This window comes from Hemicordylus capensis, chromosome 16, assembly GCF_027244095.1.
Source record: "Hemicordylus capensis ecotype Gifberg chromosome 16, rHemCap1.1.pri, whole genome shotgun sequence".
Taxonomy (NCBI): domain Eukaryota; kingdom Metazoa; phylum Chordata; class Lepidosauria; order Squamata; family Cordylidae; genus Hemicordylus; species Hemicordylus capensis.
In genome coordinates this window covers 12,067,818-12,088,349 of record NC_069672.1, presented here as the reverse complement: position 1 = coordinate 12,088,349, position 20,532 = coordinate 12,067,818, and the positions used below count along the sequence as shown (strand labels likewise).

The 20,532-nt window shown below is 47.9% G+C and overlaps 1 protein-coding gene and 1 long non-coding RNA gene across 2 annotated transcripts in view; one reads left to right on the top strand and one right to left on the bottom strand.

Annotated features, from left to right (window-relative positions):
- ACAP3 (ArfGAP with coiled-coil, ankyrin repeat and PH domains 3) overlaps positions 1-20,532 on the bottom strand; it is a 113,567-nt gene that overhangs the window by 20,022 nt on the left and 73,013 nt on the right. The window contains exons 11-23 of the mRNA XM_053281464.1: positions 18,118-18,230; positions 17,078-17,129; positions 16,548-16,648; positions 14,887-14,998; positions 12,823-13,031; positions 11,498-11,567; positions 10,524-10,618; positions 8,299-8,513; positions 6,007-6,117; positions 4,298-4,399; positions 3,220-3,312; positions 1,943-2,157; positions 749-858 (exon numbers count right to left, since the gene is read on the bottom strand). Coding sequence (XP_053137439.1) covers positions 749-858; positions 1,943-2,157; positions 3,220-3,312; positions 4,298-4,399; positions 6,007-6,117; positions 8,299-8,513; positions 10,524-10,618; positions 11,498-11,567; positions 12,823-13,031; positions 14,887-14,998; positions 16,548-16,648; positions 17,078-17,129; positions 18,118-18,230 — 1,598 coding nt within the window. The remainder of the gene's footprint in view (positions 1-748; positions 859-1,942; positions 2,158-3,219; positions 3,313-4,297; positions 4,400-6,006; positions 6,118-8,298; positions 8,514-10,523; positions 10,619-11,497; positions 11,568-12,822; positions 13,032-14,886; positions 14,999-16,547; positions 16,649-17,077; positions 17,130-18,117; positions 18,231-20,532) is intronic.
- The window catches only part of LOC128338702 (uncharacterized), a 72,881-nt gene that overhangs the window by 17,875 nt on the left and 34,474 nt on the right, over positions 1-20,532 (top strand). The window contains exon 2 of the long non-coding RNA XR_008312677.1: positions 6,294-6,389. This is a non-coding gene — a long non-coding RNA (uncharacterized LOC128338702). The remainder of the gene's footprint in view (positions 1-6,293; positions 6,390-20,532) is intronic.

The following is a 20,532-nucleotide window of genomic DNA, read 5'->3' as shown; positions in this document are numbered from 1 at the left end:
AGCGTGCTGTGGGAACTCAGACACTTTTACCAATCCCAGGTGCACGCCACAAACACTCAACATTTAACCAGGCTCAATGAGTCACGTTTAGAGCTAAGGTTCACAATCTTGGTCAAAGGTCAGGTGTTTGTGGTGTGCATCTGGGACCGAAAAAAACAAATCCACGCCACGCATGTGGCTTGGAGATCTGAGATTCACCAACAAACTCCCATTGCAGTGGTCATGGGACTCCGCCTTAGCAGTTACACAGTACCTTCCACATAAATTGGTCAACATCTTTCACAGTGGAACGCGCGTTCTAGGGACCCAGTGGCGCTATTGCGCACATGGAAGGCACACCCATGGTGTTGCGCAAGAGACCGGCTGTGCAGTGACTTAAAAGAGTGTCCCTGCAGTTGTGCTGTGCTACTTACATGGGACACACTGGGTTTGTTCACATGACCCTAAACAGGGTTGAAGCACCACCCAGCCAGGGTAGTGCTTTCGATCGGCTTTGATCGTGAGGAAGCCAGAAGCTCCAACTCGGTTTATGATTGTGAAATCAGCCCTACTGTGAGCCAGTGACGCTGTTTCAGCACTGGCGAGATATGCTTTCCAGGCGAAGGGGCTGAGATTCAGCCCAGGGTACAGCAGATTTGAACTCAGCACACGCGGAACCTATTAAAAAAATGATGTCTGCCCACTTCCATGCAAAATGGCCCCTAGAAGTCACACATGTTGTGAAGTGTGACATGCCTGAATGACTTACCCAGTGTGTCCCAAATATGTGGCATGGTGCAGAGGCGCACGCCCTCGGATATCTCTTTGGTTAACGTCTGCTCCATTCTGGAGCAAGAATTCACAGGCTATCAAGGAGCCCTGTGGAGACAAAGGAAGAGAGATGACATTTAGATTCTAGGCATATCAACAGAATTAAACCAGTTTAACAGTCATTCCTTCTTGCCAAGAAGCTCTGGGAGTCGTAGTCCTCTGAAGGGATCTCTAGTAGAATTCTCAGCACCCTCAGAAAACTACATTTCCCAGATGATTTTGACCACAACACTTACATTGGTACAATGTAGATTCTTGCTTATTCTTTCTCAGAGATCTTATTCAAAAGACAAAAACTCAAATGTCTGTACTAGCTCCTTTCATAAAGTTTGCCCTTCAACATGTGCCTCAAACAACTGGTACGTTCTGCAGCTTGCCCCAGTGGCTGCAAACTTACCTTGAAAACCATGAGGACTAGACTCTTATTGTTAAACTGGAAGGTAGAATTCTCAGTTCTTAGTAAGTCTCAGTGAATGGCTTCCTTTCCTTCACCCACTGCAAAGCTAACTTTTCAGATGTGTTTCCTGCACTTTGACCCATGACCCCAACCCAGGAACGGGTTTTAAGAGACGGGAGGGGAAGCAATCTTCTGACACATCTGCTTACATTAGGGTGGCTAGAACCTAAGGGGTATACTCATGGGTCAAATGTGCCATAAGCCAGAATTTGGCTTTTAAAAAGCCAAATCTGGCCACCTAGGCTCACATCCTCCTCCAAAGGGAGGTAATGCAGATATGTGTTTCTTTTATTTTCACATTTATATTCCTCTCTTCCTCCAAAGAGCCCAGAGCGGTGTAGATGTTTATATTCACCTCCACAACAACCTGCTGAGGTAGGTTAGGCTAAGAGAGAAGTGACTGGCCCAGCGTTACCCAGTGAACTTAATGGCTGAACGAGGATCTGAACTCGGGTTTCCTCAATCCTGCTCGAACACTAACTGCTACATCACACTGTCCCGTTGCCTCCCCTTCCCAGAAAAAGGCAAGACCCCAAGCTAGATGTTCAGAAGAGGTAATGCATCTCCACATTTCCCCTCCCCGCAGACAGGTTGCCTGCTTTGCCTCTCTTGGTCACATCCCAGGGTGACCAAGGTCTCTTGCAGCTAGACTTTCCCAAGAGAGAGATGGCCTACCCCCATCACAGCTTGAATCAACGGGGTTTTGTTCTCATCCTCATCGTTCACCCAGTTGACATCTGCGCCGTGGGCCAGGGCCTCTGCCATGACAGGCAGGTTCCGGGCCCGTGACGCCTTGTAAACTAGCAAGCCAGGGTGCAGCTCCCTCAGGTCCTCCAGATCCGAGGCCTCTTGTTCGGCCTCTCCGCTGGAATCTTCAGACACTTCGCACTCTACGAGAGAAATCAGTGAGGAGATGATTGGGGTGAGTCGAGGGCACAGGTGACCAGATGACTGCCCCTGAAGTTTGGACCTCCTTTCCATAAGTCCATCCTTCTCCTGATCCTGATGGGCTTTCCATTAGGGATGTGCAAATCGATTCGGGTACAAATCTATTCGTACCTGAATCTAGCTGATTTGGGTGATCTGGAGACAAAACAAATCAACCCTGTGGTCCATTGCCTAGATTTGGGTACAAATCGAATTGTGCCTGATTCAATTCGAATCGATTCGAGATTTGGATCCCTCCTATTAATTCCCCCAGATTCCCACCCCCAGATGTCCCACTGCCTTAAAATTTGGGTGGTAGATGGCCATGGGGACCTACCCAACACACACATTTGGTGCTCCCAGGACCTTGTTAAGTGGTCCGAATCAGAATTGAATCAAAGCAAATACAAATAGAATCTGAGGTGATTTGGAGGGGGTAGATTTGGATACAAAACAAATCAGGGGTGATTTGTTTTGGGCACAAATCGAATCAAAAAAATTGATTTGTGCACATCCCTACTTTCCGTAAGTCCCTCCTTCTCCTGATCCCATCTCAGCGTCCATATGCCAGAACCTCCTTGCCCCTTTTCCTGGCCATCTTTTAGGATCACCTTCCCTGCTAACGGAGTGAAGAGGCACTTTTTAAAAAGGCTATTCTTATTTTATTATTGGAAATTTTTATACCCCGCCCCTCCAATACACTACTGCTCAGGGCGGCTCACAACATTCATAAAACAGATAACAACGTAAAATAAAAGATGAATAAAGCCAAACCCGTTAACAGACCAGGCTAAAACCACATTTAAAATTACAGTTGTTTTTAAAGTCTCAAATTCAAAGTAATGGAAAGCTAAAAACGGAGAACTAAAAAAACGAAAGACCCGACCAGGTCTAAGCAGCAGATAAAACATTTAAAAGCCTCTTTTAAAAGATGTGCTTCAATTGGCTTTTAAAAACACGGACATAACATTCCCTTATATTTAGCGCGCAGTCTTGCCTTGGCCAACCCGGTACGCAACGCCTACCTTCCTCCGTGACGCTATCCACCACCGACCCAAACACTAGGACGTCCGTGCTGCCATCTGTGCTTCCACCCAGACCGCTATCGCTGCTCAGACCTGCGGGGCCAACAAAGCACAAATCGAGTGCATTTTAACACGTGGGGATGGCCATCCTCCAATCTATACCCCCCCTTCGCTCCCCAGAACGCTTCCTACGTGGTAATATGTGAGAGCGCCACAGCGCCACCTGCTGAGGAGATGCAGCATTTCCACCCAACCAGCAAGCGCATATGGGGTCAGATGCTGGAACAGCATGACCATCTCTCAGTGTTTGCCGGCATTTTGACCCAGTTGGGTGCCGCTCAGATGGCGCTTGGGATACGTTTCGGAGTTCTCTCGATCATCGCCTTGGGGTCTTCCAAAGCGTTCTTTCTCCACTCACCTCACAGGATGCTGAATTTAAGAAGGGCAGTGCTAGATCGAACCACAGGACCATCCTGGAGAGCACTCTTTTGTTAAAAGGAGCCAGCCAGATGGCCTCAGAGAAGCCCAGAAGCAGACTTCTACCCTAGTTCAGAAGCTGGGCATGCTCCCGATATTTGATCGCGTATCGGATCAAAGCAAGCTTGATTGTGTGCTAAGCTCCAGCTGGGTACGATAAGCCTGCCCTACCCAGATTCTGTCCCCAGCTTCAGAATGAGGTAGAAATTAAAACTGTCCAACTCAGCTGAGGCTTGACAGACGAGCAAGTCACCCACCTCTGACCTTGCTTTGATTGAACACAACGATCACATATCGGGAATGTGCCTGGCTCCCAGACTAAAGTAGCAGAACCTCCTACCCTCATAATGGACGTGAGGACTGCCTATAGTCTTCCGCTATTGCACGTGACAGAGGTAGACTGCCTTTGCAAGTGGAGGCTCCATTAAGGAAATATGTCCAACTGCAGCTGATTGAGCTGACCTCTCCAGCATGAATTCATCTAACCCTTCCCTCCAAGATATACTGCCTCTGATCATGGAGGCTTCGAGGCACTAGCACGGCTGGCCGCCCTGCAGCAAGAGTCCCTGGGTCATGCTACACTGCTACGGCGTCCCCTTACCTCCGTCCAGGAGGAATGGTGAACCGCTGCCTGCGGGACCATTGCCACTCTCACTCCAGGTGCCGGCTGCTAGGGGGTGCGGCACAGAGATGTGGTTGCCACCTAAGAGGAAGGTGGACGGCATGTGAGGGGAGTTCATTATCACAAGCACTTGTTTTTTAAAAAGAGAAATCAGCAGTCAGGAGCAGATCTAATTTCCCTTTGAGGGCAAAAGGAAGAGAAAAGAAAAGTGTGCTTGGAAAGATGGCAAAGGATTGACTTGAAAGGGAATGGAGATGTTGTGTGTGTGTGTGTGTGTGTGTGTGTGTGTGTGTGTGTGTGTGTGTGTTAGATAGATAGATAGATAGATAGATAGATAGATAGATAGATAGATAGATAGATAGATGTAAAGCCCAGCCACCAAAATATTGAAAATACCAGGGGATCAACTAGAGAAAATAATTCAAAAACGTGCAATTTTAATTTTTAACCTGTAAACTGAGATCAGTGAAAAGGAACTTCCTATTTCTCTCGCTCCCTCTGCGCAAGTTCACACAATCGATCTAATGTCAGCGCCACGGGAACAGAGAGATCCTCCCCGTGGCACATGGGGCTCCCGTAAAGAGATAATGCAAACTTAGACATTTCCCCCGATCTGTGCTTGGCAATGCACCAACTGGATACCGAGATAGTCAAGCAGAATCCCAATCTGTGGATCTCTGCTTCGTGTCCAGTTGGCATGTTGCCAACCGGACACGAAGCGGAGGGCCCTAATCTTAGATCAGAACGCGATTCGACGATGTTGACTTCTTGGCGGGTTGGTGTATTGCCAGCCAGTGGTTGGGAGGACCTACTGGGTTTACGCCATCACTTTCTGAGATTGTGTGTGCCACAGAAATCTCCACACTCCCACGGAGCCGACATTAAATTGATCATGTGGACACACCCTCTGTTTCTTTCTTAATGTCCACATGAGCTTGGAAGGGTAGCCAATGTTCCTCGCTGCAGTAGTTCAAGGAAGTGGCAAGAGGGAAAGGAGCAACAGGTGCACCGCCCAGAGATGTAGGTTTTGGGTGGTATATAAATATGTTAAACAAAGTCAACTCACACCCATGACTCATGCCCTGGTCACCTCTTGGTCGGACTATTGCAATGCGCTCTACCTGGGGTGACTTTTGAAGATGACTCGGAAGCTTCGGCTGGCTCAAAATGCCACAGCCCAGCTGCTTATGGGCAGCTGAAAATATGGCCATGTTTCACCTTTGTTGAGGTCGCTGCATTGGCTGCCAGTTCGCTTCCGGGTCCAATTCCAAGTGCTGGTTATCACCTATAAAACCCTTCAGGGCTTGGTGCCCGTGTACCTTCAGGACCGCCTCTCCCATCCAACTTAGACCCACCCTGTGAGGTCGTCTCAGGTGGGCCTTCTCAGAGTATGGGGCCCAGGGGTGGTACGTGGGGCCTGGGCTCGTGGCAGGGCCTTCTCTGCTACAGCCCCTTCCTTATGGAACACTCTGCCTCCTGAGATTCATAATGCCCCCTCCTCCCTTCTGTCCTTTAAGAAGCTTTTGAAAACTTATTTATTTTGCCAGGCTTATCGTTTTGTGTGTCTGTGTGTCTGTTTTTCCCTGGTTTTCATTGTTGTTGTTTTAATGTATGTCTCGAGTCTGTGGGAGTCAGGCGGTCCATAAATGTGCTAAATCAAACAAACAAGCCTGTAAGGCTTTACTTACTGCGTGGCCCACCGCCAGCCCCAGCGCCGGTGTCGAAGTACGAGAAAAGAGAGTCCAGCTCATCGGGGCAGAAGAGGGAATCCCGGCGGAACTTCCATTCCAGGGTAGCAGCTGTTTTCAAAGGAGGAAAGAGCTTTAAAAGAGGGGGGCATTTTAAGGGGGCCAGGATTAGAAAGTCTGGAAACAACTGGGAAAAGCCAGGGGGTGGGGGCTGTTTTTTCGGAGGGGGGGTGAATAAAAATCTCTTTTCCCCACCCTCACTTTTTTCCTCTGTTTTCTCTCTCCAGGCCTTCATTTCCCTAGCCAGGACAGACCTTGGAGAGTTTGGCTCTGAGGCCCTTTCATTCAACAAACAGCGGCTCATCTCATGTGGCAGATTCAAGGTAGGCCATCTGACCCGGGGAAGCACCGTGTAGGCTTCAAATATTCCTGTCTACCAGGGGCAGTCCCTATTTCCTGGAATCAGTCCCTGTTTTTGCCTCCTAGGTCTGCCTTGTTCTGGTTTTTTTCATGTCGCTCGCTAGAATTGTCACGTTTCAGGATTCACCCAATGAATGCCTTCCTTCCTTTTTTTCTGTACATCTTTCTTCCTTTTTCATTCTCTTTTTCTTTTCCCTTTACTTTCACTTTTTTCTCTTTCTTTATTCCTCTGAGCATCTCATCACTTACTTCCTTTTCTCTGCATTTTCGTTCCCTCCTTACTTTTTCTTTCACTTTCATCTGTTCTTTCTTTCTTTCTTTCTTTCTTTCTTTCTTTCTTTCTTTCTTTCTTTCTTTCTTTCTCTTTCTCTTTTTCTTTCACTTTTTTCTCTCTCTCTTTATTCCTCTGTGCATCTCCTTCCTTCCTTTTCTCTGCACATTTTCGTTCCCTCCTCCTTCCTTTTTCCGTAAATCTTTCACTTTCCTGTTCTTTCTTTCTTTTCTTCCTTCTTCTATTTTCTGTACATCTTTCTTTCTCTTTTTCTTTCACTTTTTCTTTATCTCTTTCTTTTTCCCTCTACGCATCTCCTTCCTTCCTTCCTTCCTTCCTTCCTTTTCTCTACACATTTTAGTTCCCTACTTCCTTCTTTTTTCTGTAGATCTTTCACTTCTCTTTCTTTCTTTCTTTCTTTCTCTCTCTCTCTTTCTTCTCTTTCCTTCTTTCTTCGCATCTTCCTTCCTTCCTTCCCTCCATCCATCCATATCCCTTTCTGTAGTCTCTAGAAATCAAATCTCCAAGTGGGTGGGTGGAAGTCTTGTGCCTGGAACACACCTGAAGGTCAATTGGTGCAGTACACTAAGGCTCTTTGCAAATGCACAGTATTGCGTGGGTGGACTCCTCTCCTCAGCAATGTATAATTGTGGGTGGGGTCATCCTTCCTCTGAGAATTGGCTGTTATAAGTATATCCCTGTTTTCATCGGCAAAGCGTTGGGGCATCTAGGCTTGGCCCCCCTACTTTGGTTTTCTTGACTTTATTAGCTGCTTAGAATTGTAGCCCATGCACCTAGGTTGTTCGGCCACACTCCCTACGCATTGTATACACCTCCCAGAGGGCTTGGCCATGCCTCCTAATGCCCTCAGACCTATCTCTGTCTTCGCTGTGGAAATGTTGGAGAGCGTGGCTTCCTTTTGTGTAACTCCTCCCTCCGCCTGTCTGCTTAGCTCCAATTTGATATCAAAGACAAAGAAGCATGACCTCAAGGTTCTCTTTTGCAGCATTGCATCAAGACTGCTTGTTTGTACCACTTTAACTGGTCATATAAAGGGAAGGGGAGAGAATTTGAAGCCACGGGAGACTGCACGTGCTCCAATTCTGAATTAATTTTCGAAATTGTCCCCATTAAACTGGAGAGCTCAGATCAACCCAGAGCAACAGCAAAGGAACATGATGGGGGAGACCTTTCCCTTTCATTTATCTTTTTAAACGTTTCCTTCTCTCATCCTTCTCTTAGTCCTTTCTCTTAAGAAATCCCCTGTGCCGTAGGTAGGAACCATCCCTTTGACCAAAGAGACATGGAGAGATACAGGATAGCACAGGAAGATCAGAAGCTGCCTTATACCAAGTCAGACCCTTGGTCCATCTAGCTCAGTATTGTCTACACACTGACTGGCAGCAGGTTCTCCAAGGTTTCAGGCAGGAGTCTCTCCCAGGTCTACCTGGAGATGCTGCCGGGGAGTGAACCTCTGACCTTCCTTCCTTTCCCCCCCGTACAACTTTCACTTTCACTTTCACTTTCATCAAATCCAAACCAGGGCAGGCCCTGTTTAGCAGAGGGGACAATTTTTTGCTTGTTTCCATGCATTCCCCCACCTGACGGGTGCGCTGCCGGTGATGCATTCCCCGCTTCATGTCGATACTTCCGGCGTGCCGTGGGCGCTTTTGTGGAGCTGTTACGCCTCTGGCACTTCTTCACGCTCCAGCGCCGGGGTTTCCTCTCGTTCTCGGCCAGGGCCTCCCCGGTGGGCAGCTTCTTCAAGAACTTCTTCTCGACGTACTTGACTTTGATCCAGGCTTCTTTGTCCTGCCTGAGAAACAGGAAACAAAGTATTATCCCTCCTGTTTTGCAGACCTTAGAACTCGCATCCATTTCCATCAACTATCAGCTCTGCAGTCATTTCAAGTGGTATTCAATATTCCGTATCCAGGGAATTGTATATAGAACCATCTTTGGACATCTATATTTATCTCTCAAAAGACTTACAAAATAAGATTTAGACCTATTATTACACATTGTTCATTTATTACAAATTTGCAACGCATTGCAACATGGTTTAATAGATTGAAAGACGTTATATTAAGATATGGTATATACTGGTTGACCACCTAATGGTGCAGCGGGGAAATGCTTGACTAACAAGCAGAAGGTTGCCATTTCGAATCCCCACTGGTACTACATCAGGCAGCAGCGATATAAGAAGATGTTGAAAGGCATCAACTCATACTGCATGGGAGGAGGCAATGGTAAACCCCTCCTGTATTCTACTAGAAAGGAAACCACAGAGCTCTGGGCACCAGGAGTCGAAATCGACTTGACGGCACAATTACCTTTATATACTGGTTACATTACATTTTGTACAGCAGTATTTGGATTTTTCCTCTTGTTTTGCTTTGTGTTTTAAGAAAGGTAAAGGTAAAGTCGTGCCCTCGAGTCGGTATCGACTCCTGGTGACCAAAGAGCCCTGTGGTTGTCTTTGGTAGGAATACAGGAAGAGTTTACCATTGCCTCCTCCCGTGCAGTAGGAGATGATGCCTTTCAGCATCTTCCTATATCGCTGCTGCCCGATAGAGGTGTTTCCCATAGTCTGGGAAACATACCAGCGGGGATTCAAACCGGGAACCTCTTGCTTGCTAGGCAAGTCATTTCCCCGCTGTGCCATTAGGTGGCTGTGTTTTAAGATACTACACCGCTTTTTGTTTGTTCAGCACTGCCTGAGAAGGAATCAGGTCATCACATTTAGCACACGAGCTGGCTGGGGTTGGTGGTACCAGCTGTGGGGGACGGACGCTCAGGGTGATTTTTGACAAGGTTTGCACCCCTTGAGATGGAAAAGAGGGGAGTGCATGGAATGATTTCCAGCTTTCAGTGTGTCCATATGCCTTGCTTGTTCTGATCATCATGTCTGCAGCAGTCAAATGTGCGACTTAAAAGCTTTGAAACATTGCAAAAACACAAAAACAACTATCACTCAATCATCTTTATTTGGGTCTCAGACCGGCATAGGAACATAAGGAACGTAAAGGGGATGAGGCATAATAAAAGCATATTAAAAGCATATAGTAAGCTGTAAAACTGTAAAACCGCAAAGCGATAAATGCATAAAATGGTATGAACTCTATATGTTTGTTATGAAGCTATCAAAATTGCAGCATCATTAACGTTTCAGTGCTGCGAATTAGGTGTTACCTAGTATATCGTCCTGATAATAAAAGCTGTTATAAAAGATTATAGGGTTATCAAAGTGATAAGAACACAAAATATACAATTGAACTACTGTCAAATTTGATCAGTGTTGTCAGAGGAATGGGAAAGAAAATTAGTAGGAATGTCCTCCGACGATTACTCCATGGGGAGAGGGCAACCATTGGACTATTGTAGGGATATGCGAGACGAACTCTCAAAGGGCCAAAACGGCCACAAAACAATTCATGCTTGCAACCTTTCCTCTGTACAAAAAGGACTGCATTTTTATCCTAATTGTTTTTGGGGTGGGGATAATGGAGGGGCGATCACACACCCAAAAGCTGTAAGTGCAACAATGCTGTCACCTCTTTTCCATTTCTAGTGGGGTTAGATGTTGCCCCAAACAACTGAGCATTCATGCCCTGAGATGATGGTACCCATGGCCACAATATGTGGGCCTGAATCATGGACTAATTCAGGCTTGTCTCCTGTTCTGCCTCCAAGAGGCAGAGGCCCTTACAATAACCTCACAATAACCCTGTGAGGTAGGCTTGAATGTTAACCAGGCCAGGCAGGAAGTGCGAACTGACCACTTTGAGCATATCACTCCAATCTGAAACAATCTCAACTGTACCTCGAACTGCCCGCTGTGGGTTTCTTCAGTCCCAGCTCCTCACACTGCGCCTCGTAGATCTGGTTCATGGTGCTGTTCCCCAGCTCACACATCAGCTTTGGGAAATCAAGGGAAAGGCCAAGAGATTAGGCGGGTACTAATGTCGGAGGGCTCTTGGAGATCCTCTAGCCCACCCTCCTGCTCAGCACAGGAATCTGAGCCCACCACTGCATGAGGCAGGCTGTTCCACTGTCCAACAGTCTCACAGTTAGGAAATGCCTCCTAAAGTCTAGCTTGGATCTGCTTCCTTGGAAGGTCATAGGAACATAGGAAGCTGCCGTATACTGAGACAGACCATCGGTCTATCTAGCTCAGTATTGTCTACACAGACTGGCAGTGTCTTCTCCAAGGCTGCAGCCAGGAGTCTCTCTCCGCCTTATCTTGGAGATGCTGCCAGGGAGAGAACTTGGACCCTTCTGCATGCAAGCAGGCAGGTGCTCTTCCCAGAGTGGCCCCATCCCCTAAGGGGGGAAATATCTCACACTGCTGCTCACATGTAGTCTCCCATCCAAATGCAAACCAGGGCAGTCCCTGCTTAGCAAAGGGACAATTCATGCTTGCAACTACAAGACCGGCTCTCCTCCCACTATACACTTGGAACCTTCCGCATACAGGCAGGCAGGAGCTCTTCCCAGAGCAGCCCCATCCCCTGCGGGCAATATCTCACAGTGCTCACACACGTCTCCCATCCAAATGCAAACCAGGTCAGACCCTGCTTAGCAAAGGGGACAACCCCACTGCTTCTAGCTGTGCCCTCAGGAGCGACGGAAAACAAACCCGCTCCTTAATGGTGACAAGAATGATTTTTAAAAAATAATACACTTCAATCTTGCCTCCCTCAAGAGAGACATCCTGAGCTGCTGCATGAACAACGCTGATGATCCGATCTCCCTTCTTGCCCTGCTCTCCGACCCCACATTTGACCTGGTCTTTACCTTCAGTAATTCCGGTTCCCAGGAATCCAGCGTCAGCGACCGCACTTTCGAACAATGAACTCCCAAGCTCCTGTCGGGAAGGGGGACACCAACCAGAGACAAGAGCAGTTAGTGGCTTCGATACTGCTTCGGTACGAACACGGCTGCACCTGATAAAGCATATCTGTGGGGTGTCTGTGTGTGAACTGGAACCGGAAGCTGCCATCTGAGTCAGTCCCTTGGCCCCTCTGGCTCAGTACTGTCTGCACTGACAGGGGGCAGCTCTCCAAGGTTCCAGGCAGGAGTCTTTCCCAGCCCTACAAGGGCGCTTTCCAGATTAGACCCTGCAACGGGGTCACGTCGAATCTCGGAAGTGTGCTTCCACACTTCTTGCGTTGTGACACCGCAGTCCCGCTGCGGACACCAGGGTGCCGTTCATATTTCCGATGCCTTGTTTCAAATTTAATCGCAGCAATATAGTCCTATGACGTCATATATCTGGCGTAAAGAAGTGACTGTTTTGGGGGGTTGTTAGTTTCCGCAAAACAGCTCCCCCTGCTGTTTACGTTTCAAATGCAATTTGCTTGAACAGAAGCATCTTGTTGCTGTTGAGCGGCTAGCCTGGAAAGAGCCCTGGAGATGCTGCCAGAGAGTGAACCTGAGACCTTGTGAGTGCAAAGCAGATGCGCCACCACTGAGTGATGGATGCTACCTAATGAGTCAGGCTGTCGGTCCGTCCAGCTCAGGACTGTCAACACTGACTGGCAGCAGCTCTCCAAGGTTTCAGGCAAGAGTCTTTCCCAGTCCTACCTGGAGCTGCTGCCAGGGATTGAGCCTGAGTCCTTGTGCAGATGCTCTGCCACTGAGCTATGGATTCTACCTAGTCAGTCAGGCTGTTGGTCCATCCAGCTCAGGACTGTCAACACTGACTGGCAGCAGCTCTTTAAGATCTCTCTCAGCCCTACCTGGAGATGCCGCCAGGGATCTTGGGACCTTCGGCACGTGAGGCAGATGATCTGCCACTGAGCTACGGACCCATCCCCTAAGGAATGAACTCTCAAGGGTGATAACATGTGAGTACCTCCTGCTTAGGGGACGGGACTGTAGTTCAGTGGCAGAGCATCCGCTTTGCATGCAGAAGGTCCCAGGTTCCATCCCCGGCAGCATCTCCAGGGAGGGCTGGGAAAGTCCGAAACTCAGGGGAGATGCTGCCGGTCAGAGTAGACAGTACTGGGCAAGATGGACCAAAGACCTGACTCTGGTTAAGGCCCCTTCCGATGTTGCATGACGCACGGATATCTTGGGCCGCAGACCAAATGCTGCTAGGGATGCCCTCTCGGAGTTACCTGTGTATCCCTGAGCACTCAATGCATAGCAGGATGCCCAAATTGATGCTAGCCCAGCGGGGGTCGGCTTGCCCACAGTCACAACACTGGTCGTTGCCAGGGATGCCCTGCACCCTCTGCAGGATGGTCTCGCCCTTCGAGCTGCGGTCCCGCGAATCGGTGGCCGAGTCGATGCTGCTGGTGGAAGGAGAGGCGGTTCGGTCCAGTCTCTGCAGAGAGAGAGAGAGAGAGAATCAGACAATCCCTTCGGAAGGAAGGCTTTGCATGTTGGCAGAGTACTATGGCCGGAGAAAGACTCCTCTGATGGGAGGAGAGCTGGTCTTGTGGTAGCAAGCACACATTGTCCCCTTTGCTAAGCGGGGTCTGCCCTGGTTTGCATTTGAATGGGAAACTACATGTGTGAGCTCTGGGAGATATTCCCCTTAGAGCAGGGGTATAGCTATAACTGAGCAGATGGGTTCAAAGAACCCGGGGGCCCCCAGCTCCACCCCTCCCTGTTTTCTTCTTTATCTCCCTCACTCTAAGGGGCTGCCGGGCCCACTCTCCCCTAGCTACGACCCGCCTTAGAGAACGGGAAGAGCATCAGCCTGCTTCCATGCAGACGGTTCCAAGTTCCCTCCCTGGCAGCGTCTTCAAGAGAGACCCCTGCCTGCAGCCTCGGAGAAGCCGCTGCCAGTCTGGGTAGACAATACTGAGCTAGATGGGCCAAGGGTCTGACAGTATTTGGCAGCTTCCTATGTCCCTTTGTAACAGCTGGGTCAGTGTTCAATGCCATTTGAAAAAAGAATAGCCACTCATGATGCGTACACTCTTCATCAGAGTGAACATAGGAAGCTGCCTTATACTGAGTCAGACCCTGGTCCATCTAGCTCAGCATTGTCTACACAGACCGGCAGCGGCTTCTCCAAGATCGCTGGTGGGAGTCTTTCCCAGCCCTATCTTGGAGATGCTGCCAGGGACCTTACCTAGGACCTTCTGCATGCATAGCAGATGCTTTATCACTGAACTATAGACTTCTCTACCAAATTCGTTAGGGACTTATGAAGCTGCCTACTGAATCAGACCCTTGGTCCAACTACCTCAGTATTGTTTACACTGACTGGCAGCAGCTTCTCCAAGCTTTCGGTTCCCCCCAGCCCTACCTGGGGATGCTGCCAGACCTTCTGCATCCAAAGCTGATGCTCCACCACTGAACTATAGCTCTTTCTGGAAGATTTATTTTAACAACATTAAATTCTATTTTTAAGGGGAGAGAAAATCTGGTTTTGCTTCTCGTGCATCAAATTATTATTAATTATTCTTCCTGTGTTTAATAATGTACCAAACGTCAATGGATCCTTGTGTGTGCTTCCAATATCTACCACCAGGTGGTGATGGAGGGCAAGTCCTAGAAACGAGTATTTGCATACGTTTTATCACTCACTCACACACTCTCTCTCTACTCCTGGAAACATATTGTATTATTATTATTATTACTACTACTACTACTACTACTACTACTATTAATAACAGAGGGGATAAGGCCATAGCTCAGTGGTAGAGCATCTGCTTGGCATGCAGAAGGTCTCAAGTTCACTCCCTGGCAGCATCTCCAGGTAGGGCTGGGAAAGACTCCTGCCTGAAACCTTGGAGAGTCGCTGCCAGGCCGTGCAGGCAAGACTGAGCTCGACGGATCAATGACCTGACTCAGAATAAAGCTGTTTCCTATATTCATGAGGCCAAATGCTGAACTGAGCAAATGCTAAAAAGCCAGGAATATCTATCTGCCCTGAACATCACTTCCCCCACTGAAATACTGTCGATCTTGTGATGCCCCCCCACCCCCCCAGATGTCTGGGATTCCTCCCCCACAAGCTGCACATATTTGTTCAATTTGGGGGAGGTACAATATTTTGTACCACTGTGGCAATCTAAAACATACACACACAGACCCAATTGGACAATTATTTGGATCATGGCGAACTGAAATATTCTCCCTCCTCCACTCATGAAATCTGAAATGGCGCCCCCTGCTGGGCGAAAATGGCGATTGACACATCTCTTGGCCACAGCCCACAAACTCACTTCGATGTAGCAGCTGTCGGGGCTCTCCCGATACGCCGAAGCGATGCTAGCTTGGACGGCCTGGATCCAGGCCTGGCGCAGTTTCTCCGAATCGGCTTGCAGGATGCAGCTCCTGGGACGGAAGAAGGAAGAGGAGGCTCAGGAGGGCCAAATTACAGATGATAAAAACAGCGACGGAGAAAACAGTGACCTAGAACATCGGATGACCACCTCCTGAGGCGGCATGTTCAATGCTGTTATTTGGAGAGTCGGATTGAACCTGAATCCCAAAACCAGTTCAGAGTTGGGGGGGTTTTTCAGGGAACTGGCGGAGGAGAATTGGTCTTGTGGTAGCAAGCACGAATTGTCCTCTTTGCTAAGCAGGGTCTGCCTTGGTTTGCTTTTGGATGGGAGACTACATGTGAAGGCACTGCAGGATACTCCCCTTAGGGGATGGGTATGTAACTCAATGGAAGAGCATCAGCTTTGCATGTAGGAAGCCCCAGATTTAATCCGTGGGGCACTTTATAAACACACCCTCCTTCAGCACAGCACATATGGCGCCCGGTTGATAGTTGATATTGATATTGATATTGTTTGTTGATAGTTGCATGGGGGGGTGTTTAAAGAAAATAACATATTGTTTAGAGTGTGTCTTGTAGGCAATTTGACTTTTATTCTTTGAGACACATAAATGGCATTAGAAATCCTATGCAGTAAATCAAATTTGGAAGGGAAAACCTATTGGGGGTGATTGGTGGCCATTTCAGAAGGTTGAAGAGAGGCACATTTATTAGCATGCAGACGCTAGAGCTTGCAAAGGGATTTTCACAGTATCATGGGGGGCGGCATTTTGGAAAGTGCCACCTTCAGGCCACTACATGTGTCAGAGGGCATGACTCCTGAGGGATTCACAGACTTCCATATGCATACAACATCCACCTGAAATATGGCACTGGTATCCGGAAGTGAAATATTTTGGCATTATTTGACAGTTAAGCCCCTATACCACTGTATTTGCCCGAACCAGAGATGACTTTGAAGTTAAGATGACCCCCTGAAAAGGCAGAGGTTAAAAACAGGTTATACCTGCATTTCCTCGAAAGGAACAGGGCTCTGAATTTAAGATGACCTCCGGATTTCTAATATATTTTTTTAAAAAATTAACCTGGGCGCTTTCCAGCCTAGCTGCTCAACAGCAGCAAAATGCCTCCATTTAGGCCAGTCACATTCAAAAAGTATACAGCAGGGGGAGCAGTTTTGCGGAAACTAACAACCCGAAAAAACAGCAACTTTCTTACGCCGGATACACGACGTCCTAGCGCTATATCGCAGCGATTCAATTCGAAACGAGGCGTTGGAAATGTGAACGGCAGCCTGCTATCAGTGTAGGGACTGAGCTGTCACGACGCAGGAAGTGTGGAAGCACACTTCCGAGATCCGACGTGACCCCATTGCAGGGTCTAATCTGGAAAGCGCCCTAGTCTTGGACCCAGGTAAATACAGTATTACCAACCTTCATCTCTTTCTCAAAGGACATCTATCTCCAGCCTTTCAAACGGCCCTGCAGATTCTCACTGCACAAGCAATTCTTCTGCATGCATGCATAGCTTGTACATTTTTACTTTTTGGAATTGACACACACACACACACACACACACACACACCCCTACACAACTTACTTGGTGGGTGAGACCACCTCAAAGCAGAATCTCCTCTCAATATCTTCACAGGGCTTGACTGTACAAAGCCTGAGGTCTTCCACCACCACCGTGAGGACGTCCTGTGTGGCAAAGAATTTGTTTCAAGAAAGGAGACCTGACCCATTTCCCTTGTCTTACAGAAACTCCTTAAGGTTCCTTTTCAAAATGCACACATGCTTCCAATTTGCTTCCGATTTCACTTTCCCAACATTTCTCGCTGGGGATGAGCAGAACGGGTTTGATTCCGCTCCTGGACGTTTTGAAAAAAGAGCGGAACAAATGCATTCCACTCCAGCAAAATTCCAGAGTGGAATGCGGCCTCCGAAACGGATTCCACAGACCATTCTGGATATGCATGGGAAGGCTTCAGTGGGATTATCCGTCCTGTCAGCCTGATCTTGCTCCCCCTCCTTCCCCTCCACACAGAATGGTTCCGCAATCCCTTGAACTACGGGGTGTCAACACAAGTCCGCTAATCTGCCCACGTCATCAGGCGATTCCTCGCTGACCTTTAGCTTCTTCTGGTATACCAGCTGGCTGTTCTGTATGGAAAACCACCTCCTAGGGAGAAAGACAGAGAGAGAGAGAGAAATGGATGCAAGTGAAAACTGAAAGGGGATCAGCCGTCATCTTTCCTCCTTCAGAATAGAAGGAAAGATGGCCCCCAAAAGGGAGAGCAAAGTAAATGAGGCAAGTTTCTAGCCCACTTTGTTTCCAAAGGGAGAGAAAGCCAATTAAAATTACCAGGGCAAATATCTAGCCCAAATTGTTTCCAAAGAATGTTAAGGAGAGTTTCGGTAGAGTTTGCTGAAAGATCAAGGAGGCTTGCCACCTTTGCTAAGCAAAGTCCACCCTGGTTTGCATTTGGATGGGAGACTAAATTTGAGGGTTGTAAGATATTCCCCTTAGGGAAACTCAGTGGTAAATCATCTGCTTGGCATGCAGAAGGTCCCAGGTTCACTCCCTGGCAGCATCTCCAGGTATAGTAGGGCTGGGAAAGACTCCTGCCGGAAACCTTAGAGAGCCCCTGCCAGTCTGGGTAGACAGTACTGGATGGATCAAAGGACTGACTCAGTATAATGCAGTTTCCTATGTTGCAAAGGTGAGGCCAAATTGGGTAGTGTTAGTCACCTTAAGGGGTGCAGCAGGGAAATGCTTGACTAACAATCAGAAGGTTGCCGGTTCGAATTCCCGCTGAGGAAACACCTATATTGGGCAGCAGCAATCTAGGAAGATGCTGAGAGGCATCATCTCATACTGCAGGGGAGGAGGCAATGGTCAACCCCTCCTGTATTCTACCAAGGACAACCACAGGGCTCTGTGGGTGCCAGGAAATCAACTTGACAGCATACTTTACTTTTTACCTAGTGGCTGGAGGGGTTGTAATATCCCGAAAGAAGTCTCCCAAAAACACTAGTGGAAGATCATCTTCCACGAGTTTCAAGATCTCCCTCTCGGTATGGAAAGAGAGATTTCTGTCCCTTCTTTATATCAGTTCCCACCAAAATCCGGTGAATGTGGGCTTTCTGAGACACATAATATCCCTTACCGGTTCCAGGTCTTGAATGCATTACTGGCTCTCTTGAAGAGATACCCTTCCATTACCACCCCATTGGGGGCATCGACATTGAATTCCACTTTGGAGTCATCGTAGGAGAAATCCTGCAGGCCCAAAGAGAAGAAAAAGACGTTGTCAACTGTAAAAACAGTGCCAGAGTTCTTCCATAACAAGTAAATAAGTAAGTTTTATTAGATTAAATGACACATGATCCATCGAGAAAGGAAACTATAGAGGTCAGTCTGGGCATCACACAAACCTGGACAGCAAAACAGAGCCAATGGGGGGAAAGGCAAGGAATTTAAAAATGAGAATAATACTCGCCTGACAGAAATCATGGAGGTTTTTTTGAAAGTACAGAAAGTGGCAGAAACACAATGCACTGTCCTCAACAGGGCCATGGGAACCCATAATTCCTGGTTAGCTTTGGCGAAGGTCCGTGACAGTGCTACTATTTTGGGAACCTATGGTTGATTTAGTAGCATTTCTGTGAATGAGGCAATTGAGGAGATTATCTAAATACGTTGATTTCCTAGTGGCTTTTGATCCTTATGGATGCATATCCAGAGCACCTGTGGACAAGAAGGAGGTACCAGCAGACTCGGGGTACCCTACATATATGTCAGTCTCGCAAACATCTGAAGGAAAACACCGAAGGAGGCAAAAGCCCCTCATACTGGCCTGATGTAACTCAATGGAATGGAATGTTTGCAGACTTGGTGGGCAGTTAACAGACAACCAGGTGGGTGGAATTAACGGAGGGGGAAAGATGTCTAAAATGTGGACTATGCCCAGGTAACACATGCACATCAGTGCAACATTTTGCTGCAAGTCCAAACCTGTATCTTCTATTGCCCATTGACTCATTTATCTAGGGAACACTTTATTTCTTATTCCCTAAGTATGTTAGATGAGCACTCTGGTGGTTTCAAGATTAGCTGGCTATTTGCAGATGTGAATAAGTTTGTTACTTAAAGGGTTGCATTAGCACCAAGGAAATTACGAGCGAAATTATGAACACAACAATTATTTTGTGTTCCAAAATTATATAGACTGTCAGGAGAATCTTTTAAACCAACGAGGAACATGATTAATTGTTGCTATTAACAATAGCTGTTCTCTGTCATTGTAAACCTGGCATATTTCTTTTCTTGGAGTGGTTTGAGTTAGTTGTTGTAATGGCCATCTGCTCTACAAATAAATCTATTCACTATTGGGTGAGGCTCTCCAGTGTACAACAGGATAAGTCTCTGCCCCAGGGGGTGGGGAGCTTACAATATACGTCACCCAGGGAAAATAACAGAAGAAAGGGAGTAAAATGGAGACAGGTATAAACAGAGGAAAGGCACCTAATGGCGCAGCGGGAAATGACTTGACTAGCAAGCCAGAGGTTGCCGGTTCAAATCCCCGCTGGTATGTTTCCCAGATTATAGGGAACACCTATATTGGGCAGCAGCGATATAGGAAGATGCTGAAACGCATCATCTCATACTGCGTGGGAGGCGGCAATGGTCAACCCCTCCTGTATTCTACCAAAGACAACCACAGGGCTCTGTGGGCGCCAGAAGTCGACACCGACTCGATGGCACACTTTACCTATAAACAGCAGAAGAATATGTAATTTTTTCCCCAACTGCATATACTTAGGGTTAGGAAATATGAAGGGGGTGTTGTAAAAACTTCACAGAAATTGTGGCCTTTGAGGCAGAATTGGACAGAAGAAAGATTGCTGACCTTGCAGTACCTTCTGGGGGAAATGAAAATATTTATATACTTCTTTTCAACAAAAACATTCTCAAAGTTTGCACAGCGAAACAAACAAAATAGCGGTCCCCTCTCCCCAAAGGGCCCATAATTCCGGATCTAGTCCAATCAATTGGGTCTCCAAGTGTTAGAGGACTATAACTCCCGACATCTCTGGCCAAAAGGCTGCTGCAGCTGGGAATGATGGGAGTTGTGGTCCAACTGGGGGCTCAAAAGGGAGAACCCCTGATCTGGTCCGTTGCATCCGCAAAACAGGAAGTCAATTTCCGGCCAGCGCGGCGAGGATTTCTGCCCATTCTACAGCTTGGCCAAAAGAAGAGACCTTGCCGGGCAAGACTGCTGGCAAAAGAAGGCATTTATTTAGAATAAACCAGTTTAAATCTGTGCCGCGGCCACACCCTCCGTGCCTGAGACTCGAGCCCACCCATTTGAGTCAGCCCTTTGCTGTGGCAATTATTTCCCCCCACACTGGGTTTGATCGGCAACCGTATCCCCCTTTTCCTGGGAGGATGTTACTTCCCCACCGCGCCGCTTAATTCGGAAGAGCCCAGCGCCGGGGCGGGGGGACGTCTCAAGGCCGCGGCCATTAGCGCGAGTGGCTTTGTGGGCTCAGCGCCACCGGGGACCGGCGATGGGTGGTTG